Source organism: Ambystoma mexicanum, chromosome 6p (genome assembly GCF_040938575.1).
Source record: "Ambystoma mexicanum isolate Mex_15411 chromosome 6p, UKY_AmexF1_1, whole genome shotgun sequence".
Taxonomy (NCBI): Eukaryota; Metazoa; Chordata; class Amphibia; order Caudata; family Ambystomatidae; genus Ambystoma; species Ambystoma mexicanum.
The window spans coordinates 1,191,440,685-1,191,464,549 of record NC_090935.1 but is presented as its reverse complement, the minus strand read 5'-3'; the positions used below and the strand labels follow the sequence as shown (position 1 = coordinate 1,191,464,549).

At 43.4% G+C, this 23,865-nt stretch overlaps 1 protein-coding gene across 1 annotated transcript in view; it reads left to right on the top strand.

The window, feature by feature from the left end:
* The window catches only part of TRPM6 (transient receptor potential cation channel subfamily M member 6), a 1,703,532-nt gene that overhangs the window by 362,938 nt on the left and 1,316,729 nt on the right, over positions 1-23,865 (top strand). Inside the window, exon 4 of the mRNA XM_069625828.1 lies at positions 3,049-3,229. Within this exon, the coding sequence (XP_069481929.1) occupies positions 3,049-3,229 (181 nt within the window). The remainder of the gene's footprint in view (positions 1-3,048; positions 3,230-23,865) is intronic.

Genomic DNA, 23,865 nt, shown 5'->3' with positions numbered 1-23,865 from the left:
TCAACACCACATTTACTCCCTGTACCCTCTTCTGTACAGCTTTATAGCCCCTGACCCACCCTATCCATTTGTAACTTGGTGGCTTCCACCTCCATAAGGTGAGTCTCTGTTGCTAAATGCTATGTCTGGCCTTTTGGACTTTAAATATTGTAACCTCTTTTTTCTTTTGATGAGGTGCGTGACGACATTGACATTTAATGAGAAGTCCTGTCTGCAAACACAAGCCTTGTTTGTTCTTCTACTGGTCTTAAGGTTTGTTTGAGAATCACCCTACGCAGATTACTTTGTGTGTAACCTAGTGATGTAGGCCTTGGATGTCAAAAATACATGGTCAAACAGTTGTGCATGTGCTGTCTTAGTTATGATATGATATGATAGGTTATTTATAATGTGCTTAGTACCCAGAGGCACGGACCCCGGGATAGAAACTGTGTTGCTCCGTGTCGCTGTGCTTCCAAGGCGAGCACGTTGCCCCTGTGCTATCCTCCTGCGACTCCTGAGTAAGACGAATATTACAAAATAAAGTTGCTGAAAACAACATTGTTATGTGTCATTCTAACACAGCAATCTATAAACCAAACAATTAACTGTACATAGAAAAGTGTATCAAATAGCTTCTTGCTATTATCTCCAGTCGGGGATGGCTTTCCAGTTCCCTCCACCATAGTCATGTTCTAAACCTATGTTGAAACACTTGTGTATAGGCACGTTATAAATGCCATATCATATCATATCATATGTATTAAAAGAAAACAAGTGACAACGGCCGACGCACATAAGGTGGTGTTTTTACTTATCGCATACAGAACTCAATCAAAGATTTTTTTACTTCAGCAGAGAACTAGATTTTTCTCTTAGACATTCTTCCTGAGTCAGGCAGTTGAGTTGGTGTTATGCGTCTGTCCTTCTTTTGTTGTTCATACCTAAATCATTCCCCATAGTCCACATTGTTTCAAAAAGTTGCACATCACCTTGATGCTGGGATTCTTTAGGAGGGCTCGACATATCCATGGCTTCTTGTTAATGCCTTTTCAAGAAACATTGAAGGTCGTCCGATTCTGAATATTCCACGGTTTTCCCATCTTTGGCCACGATCATATTCACTGGTTGCAATAGTCTGTATTTCCAATCCCATTTCTTAAGCATCAGGCTAAGCTCCTGGAATGTCTTCCTTTTATCCATTGTGACCTAAGAAAAGTCTGTAGATTGTGTGGCCTTCATAAAGACGAGATTGTGTTTCTTAGCATGCTGTAAAAGGTTTCATGCGTGTTTATGCTGAAGCAAACATTTGATGAAAACTCTGGGTCTGGCTTGGCTGGGTTTTTCAATCATATAATATGAACTCTTTTTATTTCCAATGATTGTTTGAAGGTTACGTGTAGTAAGATCACAGCAAATGTTCCATGAATGTTACTGGTTCTGTTCTATTTTTCAGGAACAGCAAAAAAGGCAAATATTGTCCATTCTTTTGTGGTCTTACAGGTCAGTTAGAGCTGTTGCTTGTTCTAAGACTGTGTGCTGTATGTGTTCCAGAATTTAAATTCTATCTTCCGCAGTTTCAAGCTTGCTTTCAATCTCTAGTATTCACCCACTATGAGATTTCAGGTTGTCTCTCAGAGTCTGCAAGTCAGAATGAGTGGTAATGGTGCAGTTGTCTATAGGGTTCACTGGTACTTGTTGTGTTTCCATTTGTTTCAGGAGTTGTACTAAGACCATTTGCCCGTCAGGAGTTTAAGAATTTCCCCTGGCACCCACAGCGCCCTCTCCATCATCTGTTTTATTTATTTTCATAACGTGGTTCTATCATTTTATAGTGGCACCAAAATGCATTAGCTAGGGACTACATACAGTTCTCGATGCTGGAATAGGATAATGGTACCATGTAATAAATATCTTTGGGGCATTGATTGAGAGTAGAGTTATTGAGCAAGCAGGCCAATATAATATATTCCAACAGTGGGCATGTGTTGCATAGACTGTAGAAGAAGAAGCTGTGTCCTTTCCAGGTGGTTTACTGTTTTGTTTATTGAAAACCTAGACCTTCCAATATGGCCATCACCATTTAGTCCTCTTTCTATTGCTTTTATGGAGCCCTCGAGTTGCTCAGAGCTTTGTGGTGTGAAACAGTGTACTCTGCAGACTGATCTGTCTCAGCAAGAGAATCTTTAATTCAGACCTAACGCACTCCCTCCTCTTCTTACCCGACACGTGTAGCTCCCACCGCTCACTCCGAACAGTGCATGCTGATGAGTCCAGCGGCTCATCACTGTCAGCTCTCCACCAGACCCCTTATCAGTTTGTCTGCATCTTCGGTTGCAGTAGGTGTTGCCCAACGCTGGATCTGCTGCCATATGTGGTATCACCTATGTGTGAGAGAGCACATTTCCATAGGGATATTCATTTTTCTTGGGTTTCAACCTCGGCTCTGTATGAGGAGGAATTGACTCCACAGTCATCTTGGTGGCTGCTAGCCATGCCCTTCCCTCCCCCATGTAGCTGCTTCATTTACAATTCCTTCCTTCAACTATCCAATCATCCTGGTAAAGAATGCAGTCAAGAAATATTGATTTGACTTACCCAACAAAGTTGGACATTTTAAGATGGGCAGGTCATTTGTAGCAGAACTTAACATTTTTGCATTGTCTTCCAATTTACTTTCTCCTGAAAATGAATTCCTTTCAATGCATGTACATTTGAACACTGTGAGCCTTTCTGAACTAGAGTTCACCTCTTCACTCATTCTAATGTTGGAACTTATGGGAGCAGTGATGTACAAGGGGTGCATGGGAAATGTGTACCGCTGTTGCTATGCCCCACACAAACTATTGAAAAGTTATGACAAATGATTTTCTTTAAGCATGCCCTTATGCTGAGGAGTAAATTGGGCTGCAGTACTGACTTACAATATTTTTGGGACATGGGACGCTCTCCCTCGTGAGAATGATGATGTCCAGGAAATAAGATACTTTGTGCTTTTGGTGAAGAGAATATATGTATGTTTAATTTTTTTTCAAGCTACTGACATTGATAGGACTGTTCTTATTTTAGATGTTGCTGTGGGCGTCTCATTGGGGATCACCCTGAGTTAGATAACAGTTGGCCAGTCTACACATGTGCACAGGCAAGAGAGGATGAAGAATGGTTAGTGCACAAACACACAAGGACAAGCCCTACTGATGCGTTTGGAACAATCAACTTTCAAGATGGAGATCACACATACCACGCTAAGGTATCGCAAATATGTACTGCTAATTAAATATTTTTCACATTTTAGATTTTTAGGCACATTTAAAATGAATCTAGTAGCACAGAAGTGAGTTAATTTCAATTTAGTGAAAAGCAATTCTTGACAGCATGTTCATGCAGCAATGACAATGATCTGGAAGCACTTTGCTCAATTTAGCAACATGTATTGGCTGTAATTAAATTAGTAGTGACTTGAATAGGAAGAAATGCCTTTGTTGTTGTTATGGACGCTGATGGTGACTTAGGCACCTTTTTAAATGGACTGTGATGATGACTTAGGGACATTTTCAATTCCCTTTTCTTCTTTCCAAATCCACCACCCTACCTGTGAAAAATGAGCAGCTCTGAAAAAGGAGAGGCTTCAGCAAATTAGAATATGATAGGAATTGACATACTCATTTGAGATGGTTCATCATTAGTTGCATTTCTACTATTATCAGTCACTGTATTTCTTGGAGGATTTACATATGCTATTGTTTTGATTTGCAATACATTTGAGTGTGCGTTTATGGTATTACTGGTAAAACGCACAGGGCCCAATTCACAGAATGATGTAGCAATAGACTGTCCCTCGCATTCCTGTGCCTACATCCATACACACCGAAATCTCTTTATCCATAAAGGGGATTTGCATACATTTGGAGCCCATGGGCACAAAGGGCCGTTAGAAGCCCCTTTTATTCTTATTCTTCCGACTTAACTTGGCGAGGAAGTCATAGGGGAAGTAAACGGCGAGGGAAGTAGAACACAAGGGAACGATGCAAGAGAGTGGGGATCTAACAACAACGAAGAGTGAGGCTAGACAATTATACAAGGAGGAAACGGGGGAGCAGATAGCTAAAGTCTGAGGTTAGGTGGGGAGTGGAAGGTGTGGGGACCTAGGTGAAGAGGAAGAGAATTTCCTTGAAGAACAGAAATGAGGGGCTGAGTGTGATGTTGAGGGAGAGGGAGTTCCAGAGTATGGAGGTGCAGAGAGAATGCCTGTCTTCTGGGTCCTTTCTTCCTGCCCCGGTGGAGTTCGAGTCAGCACACGTCCTGAATTCTGGTGTGTCGTAGGCCTCTGGAGATGCTGAGCTTCTCAGCAAGATACCTTGCAGACTTGAGGTTAATGGCTTTGTAGATGATGCAATGATGCAGCAGGATTTGAAGGTGCTACATTCTTGCAGTGGGCGCCAGTGCAGTTCGATGAGAGTTGAGGGATGTGATTGAATTTGCGGGTTCTTTTAAGTTATGCTGCAACGTGTATCTTAAGCGTGCCAGAGTGGTCGCAAAAAGGCCTTCAAGTAGGGCATTACCACCATCCAGGTGAGATGAAGGGCTGGATTTTCCACAGGAGGGAAAGTGGGTGCCAAGCTGTTTGTTTCTACCTTAATATGTGTACCTTGAAGGAGAGGTGTCTGTCGATGTAGAACCCAAAGGAATAGGCACAGGTGGTAAGCTGAAAGGTGAAACCTTCAAGGCTCATATCGGAGAGACAGGTGTGGATGATAGGGTCTGTGGTGCTGTTGGTCAGCAGTACGAATCCTGGTTTTGGAGGGTAAGCATTGGACATCCAGGACTGGATCAATGTGAGGCAGGCCTGTGGATGTCTTTGATGGAGGAGATCTTGAGGTAGAGCTGTATGTCATCTGCATGTTGTTGGATGTGGATGTTGTTTGGAGCCAGGAGGATTCAGAATGTTTCCATGTAAATGTTGAAAAGCAAGGGGGAGAGGATGCATCCTTTCAGATCTCCTGAGGTGATGGTAGAATTGGTGATCTGAAGGAATCCATTTGCATGAATTGGTGGCGGTATTCGAGGTAGGACTTTAATGAACTGAGGACAGTCTCCCGGACCTTCCTGTGGCAATGTAAAATGTTGGTGAGAGGTTGAGGAGTCCAGAGGCAAGGATGATCATCGTCGTGGATGTTAAGAGCATCATCAATCCCTTTGATGTTAGCCGCTTCTGTGCTCCATCTTGCTCTGAAGCTAGATTGGTAGGACTGAAGGAGGTTGTTGGTGGTAATGTGTTGGAGGACTTGTATGACTACTGCTTTCTTAAGAATTATACCGAGGATGGGTGCTGGTGCAATAGTTGCAGAGGTCATCAAGGTCCAGTGTTGGTTTCTTGAGCAGCAGAAGTGTTTGTCTTGTCCGTGCCTGACACTCACATATGCACTGGATACTTACACGCATGTGAGTGGCAGGTTGGATCAGCATCCATCCACGTAGCTTCTGCATATACTTTTTCAGTGACAAGGTCTTAAAGGACACATTATTGCCAATGCATCTATTACATCTCCAACACATAAAGCTGCTTTCCACTTAAAAGTGGGCAAGATAATTGATTCCCATTTAGTGCTCCCATCCCCTCCTGTGCAAACTACTATCCAGACTCAAAAATACTGCTCCGATTTACTGGCATTTTTTACTATGAATTCTGTTGTGCAATCAATAGTCTTAGCCATGTGTTCCTTGGCTGTCTGCAATGTGGCAATAGTCTGTGGGAACAGCCTATTCTCATTTCTGCTCCTTAATGGAATGTCAAAGCCACTTAAGAAGACACAAGGTGTGGCTTTGAGAGATCACTGTAGAGGCTCAATCATAATGCCAGCCACACTCAGAGACTTTCCTCTATTAGGTGTGTGTATGCATTGTTTATGGAGCCTGCAATTCCTCAGTGGGGATGCTGGTCACATGTAATGTTTGATGAGTTTCAAAAATATATATAGAACTTGCGAGAGCCCATAGTAAAGAAACTTTCAGATAAAGCTTAATGGAGGAGAAGGCACCATCCAAAGTAGGTTCTATGAGTGCCCATAGGCATTGAACGGGTTGCCCAATTGGTTCCCTGAAGGTCCAGTTTTTGGAGCTTAAGAGTGTTCAGTAAGTTCTGGTCACAGATATAGATGAATGAATGCACTATGAGGTTAACTAGAAGAGTATTCAGTGAGGAGCCCTTTGATTCATAAAAAAGCTTAGAATGTGAGCTGATGCTTCCTGGGCCAACCGTGTAACTTCAGCAGATGAACTTTGCTGGTTGCCTTGGCCAGGTCTCTGGAGGGCAGAAACTATGTAAGATTCTTTCTTGTGTATAATTTGAAATCATCTAGTTACTTGGCAAGTTCATCAAAATGTTCACTTGGGCATGAGGCTATCACACAACTGTAGACTTAAATGAGTCTCTGTGGTACAGAAAACCATAAAAATAAGCGAAGATTTGCTGAATGCTTACTAATGCCTTTATTCTGTTCTTTTACCTTTTCCTTATGAAGCGGCATGCCGGGATGGGAATGACACCGCCAAAAATGCCCGCAGAACAGAAGAAGCGATGAAAGATGGGCAGAAGCACCGCAAGGTAAGGCTGTTCCTAACAGTGTTCTTGTTCTTGCAGGAGCTGAGCGCAGAAGAAAGATGCAGGCCTACTGGAGACCGATCCAAACACAGTGAGTGTCACGCTGCAGGTGCAGAAAACACAAAGCATGTTTCTCAGCCTGGGCGTTGCTTAAATAGTCTCTGGGTGTCCCAGGTGTGTCTGAGCTGAACCACACGCAAAAGACTAGACTGCATATGCAGTTCTGGGAACCGAAATATGTGGGGGCATCCATCTTGTCCCCATCAATGCACTACAAGTCCAATCCCCAATGTTATCCTATGGGAGTGAGTGAGTCTGGTGCCACAAGCGCCAAGTCTGACTGCAAGTGGGTCTTTGGAGGGATGGAGAGGCCCTTGAGGGCCATGTAGGTGATCGTGGCCTGGCTCCAGCCTGACATCTTGGAGGGCTGGGGACATGAGGGGCAGGAATCATGACAGAAGGTCTATTCAAATGCCAGGCTGCACCGCAGGCAGGCAAACACAGCCGCTATCCTCGCTGCAGCGAATCAACACCTGTGGAGGGAGATCACAGATTTCCTGCCTGACACATCTAAGGACAAGCAGGCCTCTTTCAAAGCGGACCTAACTGAGGCCAAACTCATGGCACAGGACATAATGTAGGCATCCATGGGTGACATTGACATGGCCAACAGGGCAATCTGTCTGGCAACAGATTTGAGGAGGACGGCCTAGCTTAAGGCTACCAGCTTCAAAACGGATGTGCAGGATAGAATCTTGGACCTTACGTTTGAGAGGGGCGATCTCTTCCACTCCTCCTCTGATGAAGAGCTTGATAAGAAGAAGAGCAGCTTCCAGACGGCGAAAGCCTCTGGCCATCCTCGCAAAACCGGCGTCTAAACCGTTCTATAAGGCACTGTCCCGCTCACACTAGGGGTGTTCATTTGGCAGCTTCCGGGGGTTCCAGGACCGCAAGGCCAGAAAGCCGGACAGGTCTCCTAGTCAGCCCCAGAGAAAATACCATAACGCATCTCACAAGGGGTTCTTCCAGTCCCCCTCCTCTTCCTCTGCCTCAGACCAGAAGAAACATGACTTTGTGTATCAGGTCCACAGCACCCCAGTTGGCGGGCAGAGTTTGCGGATGCCTGGGTCATCTCAGTGGTGTCCTGGGGCTTCCAGTTACCTGTTCCTTCTCCCCCTCCGTTTTCCCCTCCTCTCATAGAAAACGGTACACTATCCCTGCTAGTGGAGATTTGCTCTCTTGTAGAGAGCGAAGCGTTGGAGCAAGTCCCCCCCTTCCAGCAGTGGCAGGGCTTTTACCGCCACATCTTCGCTATCAAGAAGAAGAACCAGGCGGGCCTGCGTGTGGTGTTGGATCTATCTCCCCATAACCTTTACCTACCCTTGCAGAAGTTCAAGATGGTGACGCCAGCACTCATTGCTGAGCCACTGTGTGGGGGACTCTAGATGTGATCCCTGGACGCGAAGGACGCGTACCTTCCTATTGTGCAGCCTCAACGAGCCTTCCTCAGGTTCCGGGTCATGGGCCTGCATTTTCAGTACAAGGTTCTGCCTTTTGGGCTAAACTCAGCTCAGAGAGTCTTCACAAGGATCATAAATGTGGTGGTAGCTCTCCTCAGGTGTAACGCTCACCTGATTCTCGCAGAGGCGCCGGTCTTGACTGGGCGACTACCGTATCTTCAAAGGTGATGTGTAGCACCCGGTTGGCTCTTTGGGCTGGACCTCTGTGCACTGTATGCCTGACGTGTAGAGTAAGATGTCTGCAGATAGAAAATATGGGGTTAATGAACTGGGGTTATTGGGGTGTCCCTATCTCTTTCCTCTTCTCCTCTCCTGTAGACCCCCAAAGGTTAACGCTCTCACCTTAGGTAAGTGAATGCCGAGCTCTCCATCTGCCTCGGGGCAGGGTGCTGTAACCAGTTTCTTCACTGGATAGGTAGCGCAGGCCTCTTGACTTCAGAGGACTGCTGTCCGTCGTTTACTGCACGAACGGTAAGTTTCGAGTCATTCAAATGTCTTTAAAGTCTTTAGTAATGATGTCTCTTGTTTTGCAGGGTTCCGGCGATGGCGGATGACGGGCTGAAGTGAGTTGAAGATGGAGCCCGTGTGATAAATAGAAGCGCCTGGAAGCACGTAAGTAAGCGCTTGTTGCCTGCTTCACTATGCGCTCTAACTGTCTTTTTATTTTGCAGGTACGAGTTCGGAGCGGCTGCAGGGTGCCGGAATACCCACTGGATTAGATGTGGAAAGGAGTAATGGCACGTGAGTATTAAAGTTCCCCAATGTCTTTAAACGCACCTTGTTTTGTCTTTCAGATGCGGGATGCAGCGCCGAAGGCCTCCGGAGCGTGCAAAGAGTTGGTAAGCCTTTGCCTTTCAGATGCCGGAATGCTAACCTGTTCTTTCTTGTCTTTATAGGTGTTGCTGAAGACTGGATTCAGGATGGTAAGCCTTTGCCTTTCAGATGCCGGAATGCTAACCTGTTCTTTCTTGTCTTTATAGGTGTTGCTGAAGACTGGATTCAGGATGGTAAGCCTTTTTCCTTAGGCCCAGGACCGGATGCAGAAGACACGATGAGCGTTCTGCTGCAGAGGTTGCAGAATAACGCAAAGCAAGATTCATCCACCGGGTGTGGTTTAAATAGCCTCCTGTAGTGCTTAGGTGTCTCCTTCCACAGCCACGCCTAAGTAAGAAAAGAGTTCCTGGTAGGAAAAGAGTTCCTGCCTTCCAGAAGAGTTCCAGTGTTCTGAATCTAGGGAGTGGCTCCAGCCCCACCCAACAGGAAAAGTAGTTCCAAACAGAAGAGGATCAGAGGCTCAACTGGCAGGCAAGTAAGCAGCATGGTCTGCTGAAGGTAAGTCCACCCAAGCATTATGAGCCCGGCGCTTCCAGCGCTGGGACTGGGCATATTTATGAGCCTGGTGCCACTGGCACCAGGACTGGGTCCAAAAGGTCCCAATTGGGACTGCTTGGCTCTCGGAACCTGGGTTATGGATCTGCTTCCAAGGGAGTTGGGAAAACCCTGACCTTTTGGAAGCAGAGATCATGACATCAGGTCAGTCGGCCGACATGTCTACCCGTACCTCGATGACTGGCTAGTCAGGGGTACTTCTCCGGAGCAGGTTCGGGACTCAGCGGACCGGCTCATCTCTACCCTATTCGACCTGGGCTTCTCGATCAACTACCGGAAGTCTCAGCTCAATCCTACACAGACGCTAGTGTTTCTTGGCCTAGTGTGGGACACACAGCATCAGAGGGTTTTCCCCACGGGGGACAAGGTTACAGTGATTCGATTGGCAGTATACCATTTCCTCAGCAGGTCAATCACCACAGCCTGGTGATATCAACACCTTCTGGCATACTGGCGGCATGTCTCCTGGTGGTCCCGTACACCAGCCTTTGCATGAAACACTTATGTATAGGCCCGTTATAAATGCCATATCATAACATATCATATCACGAGAAGGCTCTAGTTGCATTTCGTGGATTCTTGGGATGAGGAATCGGGGCATCAGTGTGCCCCAATCTCCATCCCGCAACACCTGGACCACAACCTAAGATGGTGGGAACAGGAACAGAACATTATGGTGGGCAGACCCTTCTGGCCAACCCCACTGAGTACATAATTACCACAGATTCCTCACTCCATGGGTGGGGAGCCACCCTGGGAGCCCACTCCGTTCATGGCCTGTGGACTGCGACCGGCAGGCAGAATCGCATCAACTGGCTGGAGTTTATGGCGATACAGTTGGCACTCAGGTCTTTTCCACCGACCACCAAGGGCCGGTCGGTGTGCATCCAGACAACACGACCTCCTAAGTGCTACAGCACATAAACCATTTGAACCCATGGCCACGGCAGACATTAAATTGGTCACATAAAGACAGCCCTGCTGGTTGGGCTTACATCAGCTCGCAGAGTAAGCAAGATTCAAGGCTGAGTGGCCTCAGAGCGATAACCTAGATTCCACAAGGACAAGGTCATGCTCCGCACACACCCCAAATTCCTTCTGAAGGTGGTTTCATCCTTCCATATCAACGAGGAGATTGTGCTCCTCACATTCTTCCTGGACCCCGAGGAAGGTGCAGAGAAAACGTTCCTCTGCCTGGATGTCAGGAGGCAGTTGGAATTCGATCTAGACAGAACAAAGGGCATCTGCAAAATGGATGCACTCTTTGTAACATTCGGAGGCTCTAGGCCTGGGCAGCAGGCCTCCATGGCATCCAGATGACAGCAGCTATCCAGGAAGCATACAAGATGCAACGTAAGGATCCGCAGCAGGGCATGCACGTACATGCAATGAGAGCTAAGGAGACCGCAGTCGCTTTCCAGCGCCACATTCCCTGGCAGGTGATCATCAGGGCGCGACATGGGCCACATCTTCGGCCTTTTGCAAGCACTTCGTTTTGGATACCAGTGCCAAGGCTGATGCAGCATTTGGTCAAGCTGTGCTGTGTGATCTATTTACCTAAACGGTCAGGCTATCCTCCCCAGGGTGTTGTGTCAGTTGTAATCGCCCATACAGGATGGAGGAAAGGGGACGGACGTAGGAGTAATTAAGTGTTACTCACCGCAGTGACTAACGTACTCCTAATCCATAGTCCCCTTTCCTCCATATGTCCCACCATCCATCCCACAATAATAAGACCAGTAGGGTTGTTAAAATATAATACAGCCGACTTGTCAAAGGGGACTGAGGTGTGGCACCGGTGGCCGGGATTATGGGAGACTCCCTATGCCACGGCCCCGTACACTAGTACATTTAAAGGGGAAATGTCTTTTTCTGGTGGAAAAGAGGTTCTTCTCCCGTCCTTTGCGATGGACGTCCACACAGGATGGAGGAAAGGAGACTATGGACTAGGAGTAACACTTGATTTTTCACCTAAAAAAAAGAAACATACCTTTCCTGCGCGACACTGACGTTGCAGTCTTCAACAATGAAATTAAAACGGACTGTCTGATCCGCAACAAAGGTAAGTTTCTTTTTTTTAACTATTCAAAAAAACGAAAAATACTTTAGCACCTGTGTAGAAAACTAGCCAGGTGCTAATGGCAATATGCCCCTCGGCGGCGGGCCAACCCTTTCGGTAACTTGTGCGGCGGCCGTTACCTACAGGGTTGGGCCGCCGCCTCAGGCATATTGCCTCAATATCTTCCTTGAAAACTAGATCCAAAAGTGAATTCTTTTTAAAGCGCTTCCTAGACATTGATTACCTAGCCACAGCGGGAAGCCAATACACATTTAATTGTACTAGATTATGATAATACACAAGCCATTATTTTTACATTCTTTGATATACAACAATCCAGTCCATGATATCAGGGCATAGTCTATTCAGGCAGGCGAGTAAATAACACATGAATAATGGGGACATTCTTTAACAATGTGGCTATGGAATCCCCATATATCAATGATTTCAAGGAACAGAACAATCTGGCAAACTCCCTCAGCTTACCTGGTGCGAGCTGTGCTGTATGAGCAATACTTATCCAGACTCTGAACCAGATTACAATCACCTAGCCACAAAATTACTGAGTCAGAATACTTATTCACAATACCGACAAAGTAATGGAAAAAGAAGTACATATACAGATTAGGGCCATAGAGATTTAAAATATGACTTAATGCTCCTCCAATATGCTAACCCAATATGCACCACTTATGGAAAATAGAAGCAAAAAAAGAAGGGATTTTGTATGAATATTGATACCCCTGTAGAATAAGAGGAATAGAATTAAAGTATATATGCATGGCCCAAGAAGGAGCTATCACATCCAGCCTGGAGTCGGTGAGGTGGGTTTCTTGCAAACAAAGTATTTCAGCCCCTATTCTACCAGCATAAGCTAGTACCTTATGTATTTTTTTTCCATTTTTTAAAACCACAAATATTTCATGACAAAACAGTGGCAACACACCAAGCATTGTTATAAATCACAACTAATTCCCCCTTCCCCCACTCATCTCCATGACCCCTGTCCGGACTCCTCAACATTGTGGATGCACAAACAACTCACATGTCCTTTGGCTTTACAGACAAGAGTATCCTATTAAAAAGACTATCAACTTCCAAACGTTATATACCCATCCACATTTTGCATACCACTGTGCCAGTGCGTAGGTCATCATTAAAGAGCCAAAGGATGTCTCACCTACCCATCACACTCCAGTGTTCAATAGCACCTGGAGCATTCCAAGTGCCAAATGGGATTACCAAAATAAATGATGTCAGGCCCAAATAACCAGACATACTCAAAGAATATGGCAAAATACTACTTATTCTCAGTTCAATAAAGTAGGCAAACCTGGCAAACAAACAGATTGTAGTTCACATTCTCTCAATGCATTTCAGTTACGCAAACATTTTTATACCTTGACATTCGTCAGCTATGACATCATCCTACGTGGCTAACATTAAAAAATGTCCCGGGTGGAGGAATTGGTTAAGGGAAACGTGTACATATAGTTTATATGAGTGCATCACCATTAGATGCCCCTTATGTGGTAGGCACGCCTTGGACTAGCTCTAACTACGTAAAATACAGAAAATTACATATTAACAGCAGCAGATAGGCCCGTGCAACAATGCATGGTCTACTATTACACAGGCCCTCATTATTGGTTGGCACTCTCTTCTAACCTTGGACATTCGGCTTGTTAGCAGCACGTAAACAGCGAAATCCAAGTGCAAGGGAATGTCCGACAACTGTCTTTCTTAGCTAATTAGCATACCATCTCTCATCAGTTAGGCCCTAAAACAAGGCTTGTTCTTTATAGTTGTCCTTGCTGACTGTTCTCTTCCTCAGAACTTTAAAGGGAGTGAAGGTACATTGCTATCTTTTCCTGCAGCTTTATGAATTAGGTGTTGTCTTCTGGTCATGTACCAAGTGTGAGGAGACCATGATTTTTCCTACCCTGTCTTTTTATTTAGTGCTATTTGATTTAATTATACTGGGTGCTATTACTCCTCTTGGCCTCTGGAGACTTGGTTGCTCCATCCTGCATATGCTTTCTGCATCTTTGATTGTACAATACTTGCCACTCACAACTATTCACTCCTTTACTTAATCTAAGAGAAATGTGCCTTATGTACATGGCTTAGCCTCTTTGACTCCTTTCAAGCCTTGCAGTTGCCTCTTGTTGTAGCATCCTTGATTCTGAGCTAACCAAATATCCTTTGTTCTTGCACAAATCTGTATTTTAGTGCCTGTCAGCACCGCAGCCTTGGTTTCCCTTCTCGCGGCTTCTCGCTTACTATTATACGATGCAGATGTTCATTTTCTCAACATGGCTGCTTTACTCACATTCTATTTCCTACTTTACCAAGCTTCTACACTGTCTTGTCTATCTGCTGTTTCTGTGTATATACATCAGTTACATCTCTTATCACTTATCTTCTAAGTAAATATGTTTTTCTTCTTATTCGAATATATGTTTACTTCGTTGCATCAATTACATCTTAATTCTTTAGATATCCATATATACGGTTCAGTGCGTCCACCTATCTTCTCTCTTTAGTGACATCACTTTACATCTGTCCGACTTCATTTATAGTTCTTCTATATCCAGCGGTGTCTGCAGGCTCATATCTGCTGCATCAGTTCAAGTGTACATTTGGTATAGTTGTCTGAGTGCATAACGTCTTTCATACCTTCAATGTGGTATTGGGATGATACCAGGTGTCATGAACAGCGTTCTTTTGCTGTTCTTCAAATTTGACAGAGGTGAGGGTGTGGGCTCTATAAATGATGTGAACATCTGCCCCTCTACATTCGCCCCTCTGGTCGAGTCCTTGACCACATCCTCAATTTTCTTCACATTCTCTGCACACTGTGGATTCTTCAGAATCCATATCATTGTCACCCCTCTCCCCCAGGTCACCTGCATTCTTTATATGTATATCCACACTCCATGTCATGTAGCAGCATGCCCCAGTTGGTGTACAGTACACCCACCGACCCACGTAATTCTTATGGTCGTTGGGATAACGACACCTTGTTCCTAGAGGTGCCATAGGGCTTCCTTTCAGGTGCTCACAAGTGGTATTTTCAGTCTGTGTCTGCTTGTCAGCCACAGCATTTACATCAATCATTATCTTCATCCCAATAGCTTTCTTAGCTGTCTTCTTACATTGCCCTATGGTTATTCTTATAAGACAGAATCCCAGCAACACAAACACTAGTATTGCTCCCAATATTTTGAAGGCATTCGCCAGTGCCAGGTTGGAACCCACGAGAACAGATAAGAAAACCAATCTTCATCTTCGCTCTCATCTACTTCCACCATTTTCCTACGCAGGGTTGACAACAGAGTTATAGCTTCTGTCAGGGTTCCATTTTCCCCATCATGGTTAGGTTGGTATGCACAGCAAGAAGGCCCAATCTTTGCACACACACCTCCTTCCATTGCTGTAATTATGTCCCTCAATTCTTCTTTAATTGCATAACATCCTTTTATTGTTGTGTTAATTGTTTGTAGTAGTTCCCACTGTGTGATTTGTAACCACTTGGCGTTTGCTGCAGCTTGAATTCCTGGCATGAATGGGGCTGTGAATATTACTGCTTTTCGGCTGAACAATTTATGCTCATCTCGAATGTTATAATAATGTTATAATAACCTTCTGTTGATTTTGCTGAAAAATAGATCTCTCTCTTCTGTCGGGTGGGGTTGAGCAACCTCTTCTTTCTTTGATGTGCATCCATTTTCAAAAAGTCAGCAATGTGGAGATCACTTTGAGGGATCACCAACAAAGGAACATGTATCACCACCATAAAACATATTCCTCCACAATGTATAGGTTGCTTCATATAAGATTTGGATCCACAAGCGCATAGTGCAGCAGTTCCTCCTTTCATTCCTGACACAGCAATTATTTGTGTGCATACTTTATTTTCTCCCACTTTGGTTTGACCACTGTTTCTGAAACAGAGTGTTGCATTCTTCATTGGCAATATGGATACAGGTCCTGCTTCATCTTCAATCCATGTTAGTTACTTCTAATACTTGGCCCATTCCTTAAGGCATCCATCATTTACTACTTGCACTATCTTTACTGGTGCTGTCAAGTGTGCACTGCATCCTAACATTCCTTCTTCCCATCCTGTGCTGGTGGCTACTTGTCCATATACCAATAGCTAAGGTCTCTCCCAGAATCCTGGCAATCCTGGTGTTTCCCATGTATCTGTGCAATCCAGTCTTTTTTGTTGTACAATCTTCATCTGTCCTCTATTCAGACCACTCAATGTGTACAGGAGCATTTGTCTCTTCCAATTCGGGTCTTTTGTCATCTTCTGCATTTTTATGTAAGCATCTTCATATGGGAACGTTCTCTTTGACATCCATCGTAAGTTTATCCACTTTCCTTCAAATTGTCCTCTCGTCATGCATGCTGCTAGAAGCTGAGACACTTTGCATCATGTATAAGTATTTCTCTTGCTATACATGATCTGGCTGTGCTCATGGCATAAGGGATGAGAGAACATACATAGCAGTTCGAATCTGATGTTCTTGTCCCCACCTCACTCATGTTATTTTTTAAATGGGCTGAATTATCAAGGTATGTATTTATATCCTGATAATATTCTCCAGCCTTCCTCTTAAGTTGATTAATTTGTTTGGAAATATCAGGAAAAATGTTAGGGATAGAAACAGATGTCTCATTGTTAGACACTTCACTTATATTGTAAAACATCATTTGACGAAATTCTATAAGAATAAGGAAGTAAAGACTACACATTGTACAAAACATAGCTACAACGAATATTGCAAAAGAATGAATGAATTGGAAAATCCCCATTTTTAGTCAGCGTTTATTCCTGATACCTTTTCATCATAACCACACTCTTTTAAAACAGAAATTGTAATAGTATTGCAATGATGATCCTGTGCATGATAGGGGCTGTTTTAGGATTTCCAAAAAAAGTGACAATTTCAACGTTTCGTCTCACTAGAGCTGGATAGGATCGAAGTATATATGTAAAAACATTATACAAGAATGTGTGCAACGTTATAGCTAACAAAGTATTGTTTGCTCTTCTTTTCTTCAAAACATTGGGCCTCATTACGGGTCTGGAGGACCCGAAAATAATTACCGGCACCTGACTTTCCGGTAACACCAGGGGATTACAGTCAGGTGCCAGTAATTTGTAAGTCCCCATTCCCATAGAATCCTATTGGACTCTATGGGAATGGGGACCACGGAAGCACCAGCACCGTTGTTAACGGTGCCAGTGCTTCTGTGATGGCTTGCCTACCATGGCCGCTGAGCCTGGCAGTGTCAGCCCTGCCAGGTACAGCAGCTGCGGCAGGCAAACCCATAGTGTGCGGGTCCAGAAACAACAGTGTCAGTAGGCTTACCAGCACCGTTATTTCCAGACCTGCACACTTGTAATGAGGCCCATTGTCTCTTTAGCCTATCAGTGATAGTTCTGTGAACACTGAAATGTTTATGTGTTTCCCTTTAGACTTAGGAATGATCGATAGTTCAAATTGTTTTTATTTTGATGACTCTCGTTGGCTCTTGGTAGCCGATCTGGTCTGCATACACTGAACTTCTTCTCTTGCTTCACTGTCAATGGGTGCCAGAGGAGTAAGGGTCTCTCCTTTGTAAAGCTTTATGTCATTCAGATGCAGTCAAGCATGTCTTACTTGATTCTTCATTGCTGTGGGTGTAACCTCGTCTACTAGGTACTGTACTTCGAAACGGGGCTTATTCCCAGTGCGGACAACATTTTTGATGAGCACTTGGTCTCCAGGATACAAACTAAGTGGTTTCAAAAGTTCAATAGGTTTGATAGTTTGGCTGTCTTCTTCAATCTTCTTCGATCCTTCCCTCCGAGTTTTGATTTGTTGGGAAATAAAAGAAACACTAGCCGTCATATTTGTCAAATAATCATGCATCTCATCCCCTAATTTCTTTGCTACACTATTTGCATCAGTTTCTGTTCAAGTGGGAGGAGCAAGGAGTACTCTCATGGAGCATCCAGTCACCAACTCATGAGGAGACAAGTGGTGACCTGAGCCAGGCTGGTTTCTTAATAAAAAAAAGGGAAAGGGGTAGGTGATATAGCCATCCCTTCTTCAGAGTCATCTTTATCTTGGCTATCCTTTTTTTGAGGAGTCTGTTTAAACGCTCACAAACACCATTTACCTGTGGGTGATAAGCAGATGAAAACGTATGCTTTATACCTAATAGAAGAGTTATTTGCTCAAACATCTCATTTACAAAATGCCGCCCATTATCAGACTGCACAAACTAGAAACTTGGCAGCACATGTGGCATCAGGGTGTGTACATGGAACTGCCTCAATCCATTGAGAAAAAGGACACACAACTACTCGCATATATCTGTAGCCATTGCATGTTTGCAACATATCCACATAATCTATATGTAGATGTTGAAAGTGACCATTAGGACGTGGTATTGCTCCTCTCACTGTTCGCAAGGTATGCTCTGCTGTGAATTTTTGACAAACAATACAATTCACAAGAAACTGTGCAATGTGTTCTAATAAATTTGGCAAAAACCAGTCTATTGCCATCATGGCAGCAATCCTCTCTCTGGGTATATGCACAGGTTAGTGAAGCTGATGCAGCGCAATGTTCAATGATGCTAGAGGCATAACTGGCTTTCCAGCATTATCTTGTCTCCATATAGCTTCGTAGGGGGATAAGAAACACCCCCGTCTTTTCCATAAATCTTGTTCTTCTTGCGGATCTCGACCTGACAGCACAATTACCTGTATAGTGGTTAACATATTAAAGCTTTCTTTCATCATCATGCATCATGCTGACATTTGCTTAACATTTTCTACTTCAAAATTAGAAATTTTGGGAAATATGCTGCTCTTTTTGCTTCAATGTCTGCAGCTTTTTTACAACGAGCAATCATATCTGCCCTCTTAGAATGGGCTGCGCACTTCACCACGACGATAGCCAATGATAGCTTTAGTACCTTCATATGTTTGTCCAGTAGTGACGCATGTTGCAATGGTGTGCCGTCTGCATGGAGGAAGTCCCTCCTTTTCCAGCGTGACAATCCTGCGTGTACTGTTGACGTCACATAGGCGGAGCCAGAGTACACTGTCACTTCCTCATCCACATATCTCTGAAGTGCGGCGATAAGCACCACTAATTCTGCAGCCCGTGCTGAGCGATGTGAAGGCAATCTTGCACTTGCCAATACCTCAGATTCCCCATTATTTTTAAACTGCACTATTGCTGATTCCATATGTCTTTCTCCTGTCATTTTATCAATTTTTGATGAACCATATAAAAGTCCCCCTATTCCTAGAGCGTTTTCTGTAACGTGGGGAATATCGTCATAAAACTCAGCATACGTTGTACAATCATGTACATAATCCTCTTTTTCTACTGGTTCTGCTATAAATGTTGCTGGATTGACTACTCTACGTCTAATGGGTTTGATCATGGGTTTTAAAATGATCACCTCATATCCTGACGCTCTTTGTATAGTCAACATGCTTTTAGGTTTTGCCAAAATGGCGAATAAGGAATGCTTGACGAATAACATCATTGAGCACCTCATTGTAATACTTGCAGCCTCTTCAAATGCAAAAGCAGCAGCAGCTATTGCTTGTTTGCAAGGGTAATGCCCTCTCATTACTGGGTCTAAATTCCCACTGTAATAACCCAATGGTTTATGCCCATGTCCTAATGGTGTCTTCTGCGTAAGGATTGCTGTCATCACCACTCCATTTCAATGTGTAAATAAGTAAAAATCCTCATTATAATCTGGAATCCCTAACACAGGGGCTCTATACATCAAACTTTCAATCTCTTCAAATCCTTCTGTCATCTCGTCTGTCCATATTTTCTCACTTTTACCTATCTGTGCTTCCTTCAGTACTTTTAAAAGTGGTCTATTATATGTACTGTAATCAAAAACCCAGGCCCTTCAATAATTACATAGGCCTACAAATTGCTGCATTTCTTGCACTGTCTCAGGTCTTAGAGTTTTCATGATTGCTTCCGCTCTCTCAGGTGTCACTCTTCTCCCCTCTTGAGAGATTAGCTGCCCTATGTGCAGGACCTCTTCCTGTCAATACTATAGTTTATCTTTGTCCACTTTTTATCCTTTTTTGTGCTATTACTGTCATTTACTGGACTGAAAATTCTCTGCATTTTTCCTCTGTCTCACTGCACACTAGTTTGTTGTCGACGTATGGACTTGTTGGTTCTATGTCATATAATCGACAGTCATTTTTACGATGGGTAGTATTTCCGAAAGCATTTTTCTGAGAAAAGTCATTGACATTTTTATTTTTTATTTTAGGGGGTTCTGCCCCCAAGCCTCCCACCCCCACCTCTTTTTAACTGTTCACAACCCCCATCCCCTTATCTGACCTTTCCCATCCACCCCAAACATTTCAATGAGTTTTTTCAGCAAAGTATTTTTGTAAAAACACCAGCCGAAGAAATTACTGCCAATGAAACGACGTTGTACCGAATGATTGTGCTCTCAAGTTGTACGTTACCTAAGTCCATCTGAAGTACCCTATTAAAGATCGATGTAGACTCACAGTACCCCTGTGATAATCTTGTATGTTTCCACCACTGATTCTATACGAAAATGAGGTCAAATCCTTATGAAGGGGAATTGAAAAGAAAGCGTTCTTTAAATCTACTACTGTAAAATATTTAGCTGTAGCTAGGATGTTGCATAATATTGCAGCTGGGTTCGGAACCAGAGGAAACTCTGCTTCAGAAATATTGTTCAGGGGGTGTAGATTCTGAATACATTTCCATGACCCACTGTTGATTTCTTAACTGCGTACACAGCAATGTTACACGTGGAATCTGATGGTACCAGTATTCCCTGCTATACTAAAGCAGAGATAATCTCAAATATACCTTCATCTGCTTCTCTGGACACAGGGTACTGTTTTGGTCACTGTAAAATTGCTCCTGGTTTAAGCTTTATTTTAACTGCTCCGGCTCCACTCAATAGACCTACGTCATATGAGCAGTTGGTCCATAAGATGCTTGGCACCTTTTCAAAAGCTTCCTGGAAAAATAACGGTTTCTTTTTTATCAATGCCATTCTCTGCGATATTTCCCTATTCTCAATTTGTATCCAATAAGTAAGGTTTATAAAAAAATACTAGTGCATCATCTGAATTCTCATCTCTGATCAAGTCTGTTATTCTATACCCTTCATCAAGAGCTATTATTCTTCTCCATGCTCTTCCTTCATCATTTGTCCCATGAACAACCAGCCTTTCCTCTCTTGCTACTGCTTCCTCCAGTTCTAGGGGGATAACCTGCCCTTCCTCGTCATCCATAGGTATTTGTGGTCTAAACAAAAATATGTCAGGTATCCTCAGCATTTTACTTATCAATCCAGGAAGCCATGCCAACAAAATATTTACTCCATACAAAAATACTTCTGGCTCTAAAAGTACTCCTTGCAATGCCTTATGGCCTGCAAATGCTAATATACATTCTATTACATCCCTGGAGTGGAACCTATTATCTGCTTGTCAGTAAAAGATATCGTCATGTTGAGTTTTGTCATCCAGTCCCATCCTAATATGTTAACTGGTGTCTGCAGAGAATACAATAATGGCATAGCCACGTCATGGTTGCCCACTGAAATTGATATTTCATCAGTGAAAGGAACCAAACACATTTCCCCTATACAATGCAACTGTCTGTTTGGTGGTTTGGGATATGATATAGGTTCTGGTGTTTTACTTTCTGGTTCTCTTAAATCTGACCATTTTATTCTTTTTCCTACATTTGGGTCTGTCGAAGAGCCACATGCACCCTCTTCTCACGTTCTCTCATTTTCTTCCCTTCGTCTGGCACCATTATACCCCAACTGGTATGGCTGTTGTTCCTTTCCTCTTCATCAAGATCTAGGGCCCCATTACAAGTCTGGCGGTAGCCGTGCCGGTAAAACCGGCAAGCTGCCTCGGGACTTGCAAGATTTACTGGTGCCTGGCTTGTCGGATTTACTGGCACATTACAGCCCTGGCAGTCCGGAAAGCCAGGCACCAGAAAAGGTAAATCCCTATTCCCATTGAGTCCGATAGGGACAATGGAAGCACCGTGTGCAACAGTGCCGGTGCTTCCATGTAAGTCTGCGAACGGGTGCCGTCCCGCCTGCCAGATCAGACCTGGCAGGCAGGACGGAAGCCGCTCTGAGACTCGGAGTGTTCTGGTCCGGTAACAACAGTGCCGGTAGGCTTACCAGCACCATTGTTACCGGACCGGCACACTCATAGTGAGGTCCCTAGACTACTAAGGGACAGCGTTCTGTGCTTGTCCATCATTACGTCATCCGATCTATCTCTTGTTTGTCTCGGTGGAGATCCTTCGATACTCCCACTGGTCTTGTAACCATCTTTTTTCCTCATCTGTCTATGTAAATCCCCAATCATTTTCCCTATGCCTTCTGCCTCATGCTCATCAGCCCATCTCGGTACTCTAGGTATCTCATTATCTATTTCGTCCTCCCTTTGTCCTCTACCCCTTCTCATTTCCTTTTGGTCTTCCTCTTCCTGTCTTCTCATCTCCATCTTCTCTTACTGTTCTCGCCTTCTTTGCATTCTTCTTTCTTTCAATCTCTGTGCTTCTATTTCCTCACGTTTCTTCTCCTCCCCATCTTTTCTCTCTCTTTTATCTGTTCTTCATACCTTCTTCATTCTTCCTTTTGCTTCCTCTCTTTTTCCTTCTCATCTTTGTATGCCCTGTCACTTTCTTTTTCCCTTTTCCTCTCTTTCTTCTCTCTCTCTAACATCATTGATGCCCTTTCCGTGAAATTCAAGTGATATTTGACTTCCCATCCACTCATTTTGTGCAATTGTCACTTCAGTGGCTTTATCTTTCTCTCCCCATAGTCTCTTCTCCTATCTCTATCAGTCTGTCCCTTCTCTCGTTATGCTCCTCATTTTTACCACGTTCAGACATATATTTACATTCTTTAATCTTACTTTCTTCTGTACTATCTTCACTATTATAAGTGGGGGTGCATATATTAATTTACCCCGCCGCAGCTTTTAACTCCTCCCTGTTTCTCAGTAGTTGTACTATTGTCTTCTGAAGAGGAAAGAGGAACTGGTGACGCTGTGCCCTCCCCCTTATGTTGATTAAGCATCCACTCTTTCTCGAGTGGGCCTTCTCTCTTGCTCTGATACATTTTCCATAGCTCTAAGATGGCAAACCTTTTTTGTAACTTCTTCCCCGTGTACACAGCATGTAAATATGTTCTCATATGTTACAATACTGTTCTTGATAGGGAACCCTCTTGAGGCCAAGGCATGAACATTTTGTCAGCCGTGCCTCTTACCCATTCACCATGATATTTCCTAATCTTAGGTGTGTACTTCAGTAATATTTTGCACCAGTGTAGAAAAGGATTGTCCTCCATGATGACAAGTCGGTTTTAACTGTCAATACTTATCGGACCTTTTTTTCTGCTAGTACTTTAAATAATTAATATTATATCAACGTTAATTTTTTCTTCTTTCACAATACTTCATATACCACAGCAGAACATGTGGGCAAGCAACACCAATCACCTCCCATTTCCCAAAAATGATTCTTGAAACAATTTACAAGTCTACACAATAATATTCTTTTGGCTCCTTTTTTTATTTTTTTTATTTTTTTATTTGTTGTTTTTCGATACAAAATATCTTTACAACAGTTCTTAATATTATTTCATAAATTTACAAAAGAATTTGTTAAAATACACATAATACCTAAAAACATAATCACATTACCGAAGTGTTTTACATAAAATCAACAAATAATCAAATAATGAAAAGGGAGAACCATATTTATACTCTAAATACGATAACAAACAAAACATCCTTACAATAACACATCGCCACCAATTGCAGATTATTTAACTAAATTAGAGTCAGTAATTTTTCCATTGAAATGACCTGGTTTTGGTATATTCATTCATCTATTGTGTTCACTAAAATCGTATCATCTAATATATCAAGACAGTTATTTGCCACTCCATTTTTGCCTGAATTCTTGGACATCAGATTCTTATCAATTTCATGCAACAGTTGTGTTAAATCGATGAACATAGACATACGATAACCCCACATGCATTGTGTCCAAAACATCTCACTTTAGTAGGCTGTTGCTACATTTTGATGTTTCAGCAGATTGTTTTGCCGTGCTTTTGCAAAGAAGACGCAATGTAAAACAAGATGTTTCAACGTTTCTTTTTGAGCATTCCTACAAAATTTACATCCTTCATCTTCTAAATCGGAACAGTTGAGCCAGTTCTTATTGCGCTCTAAAGTT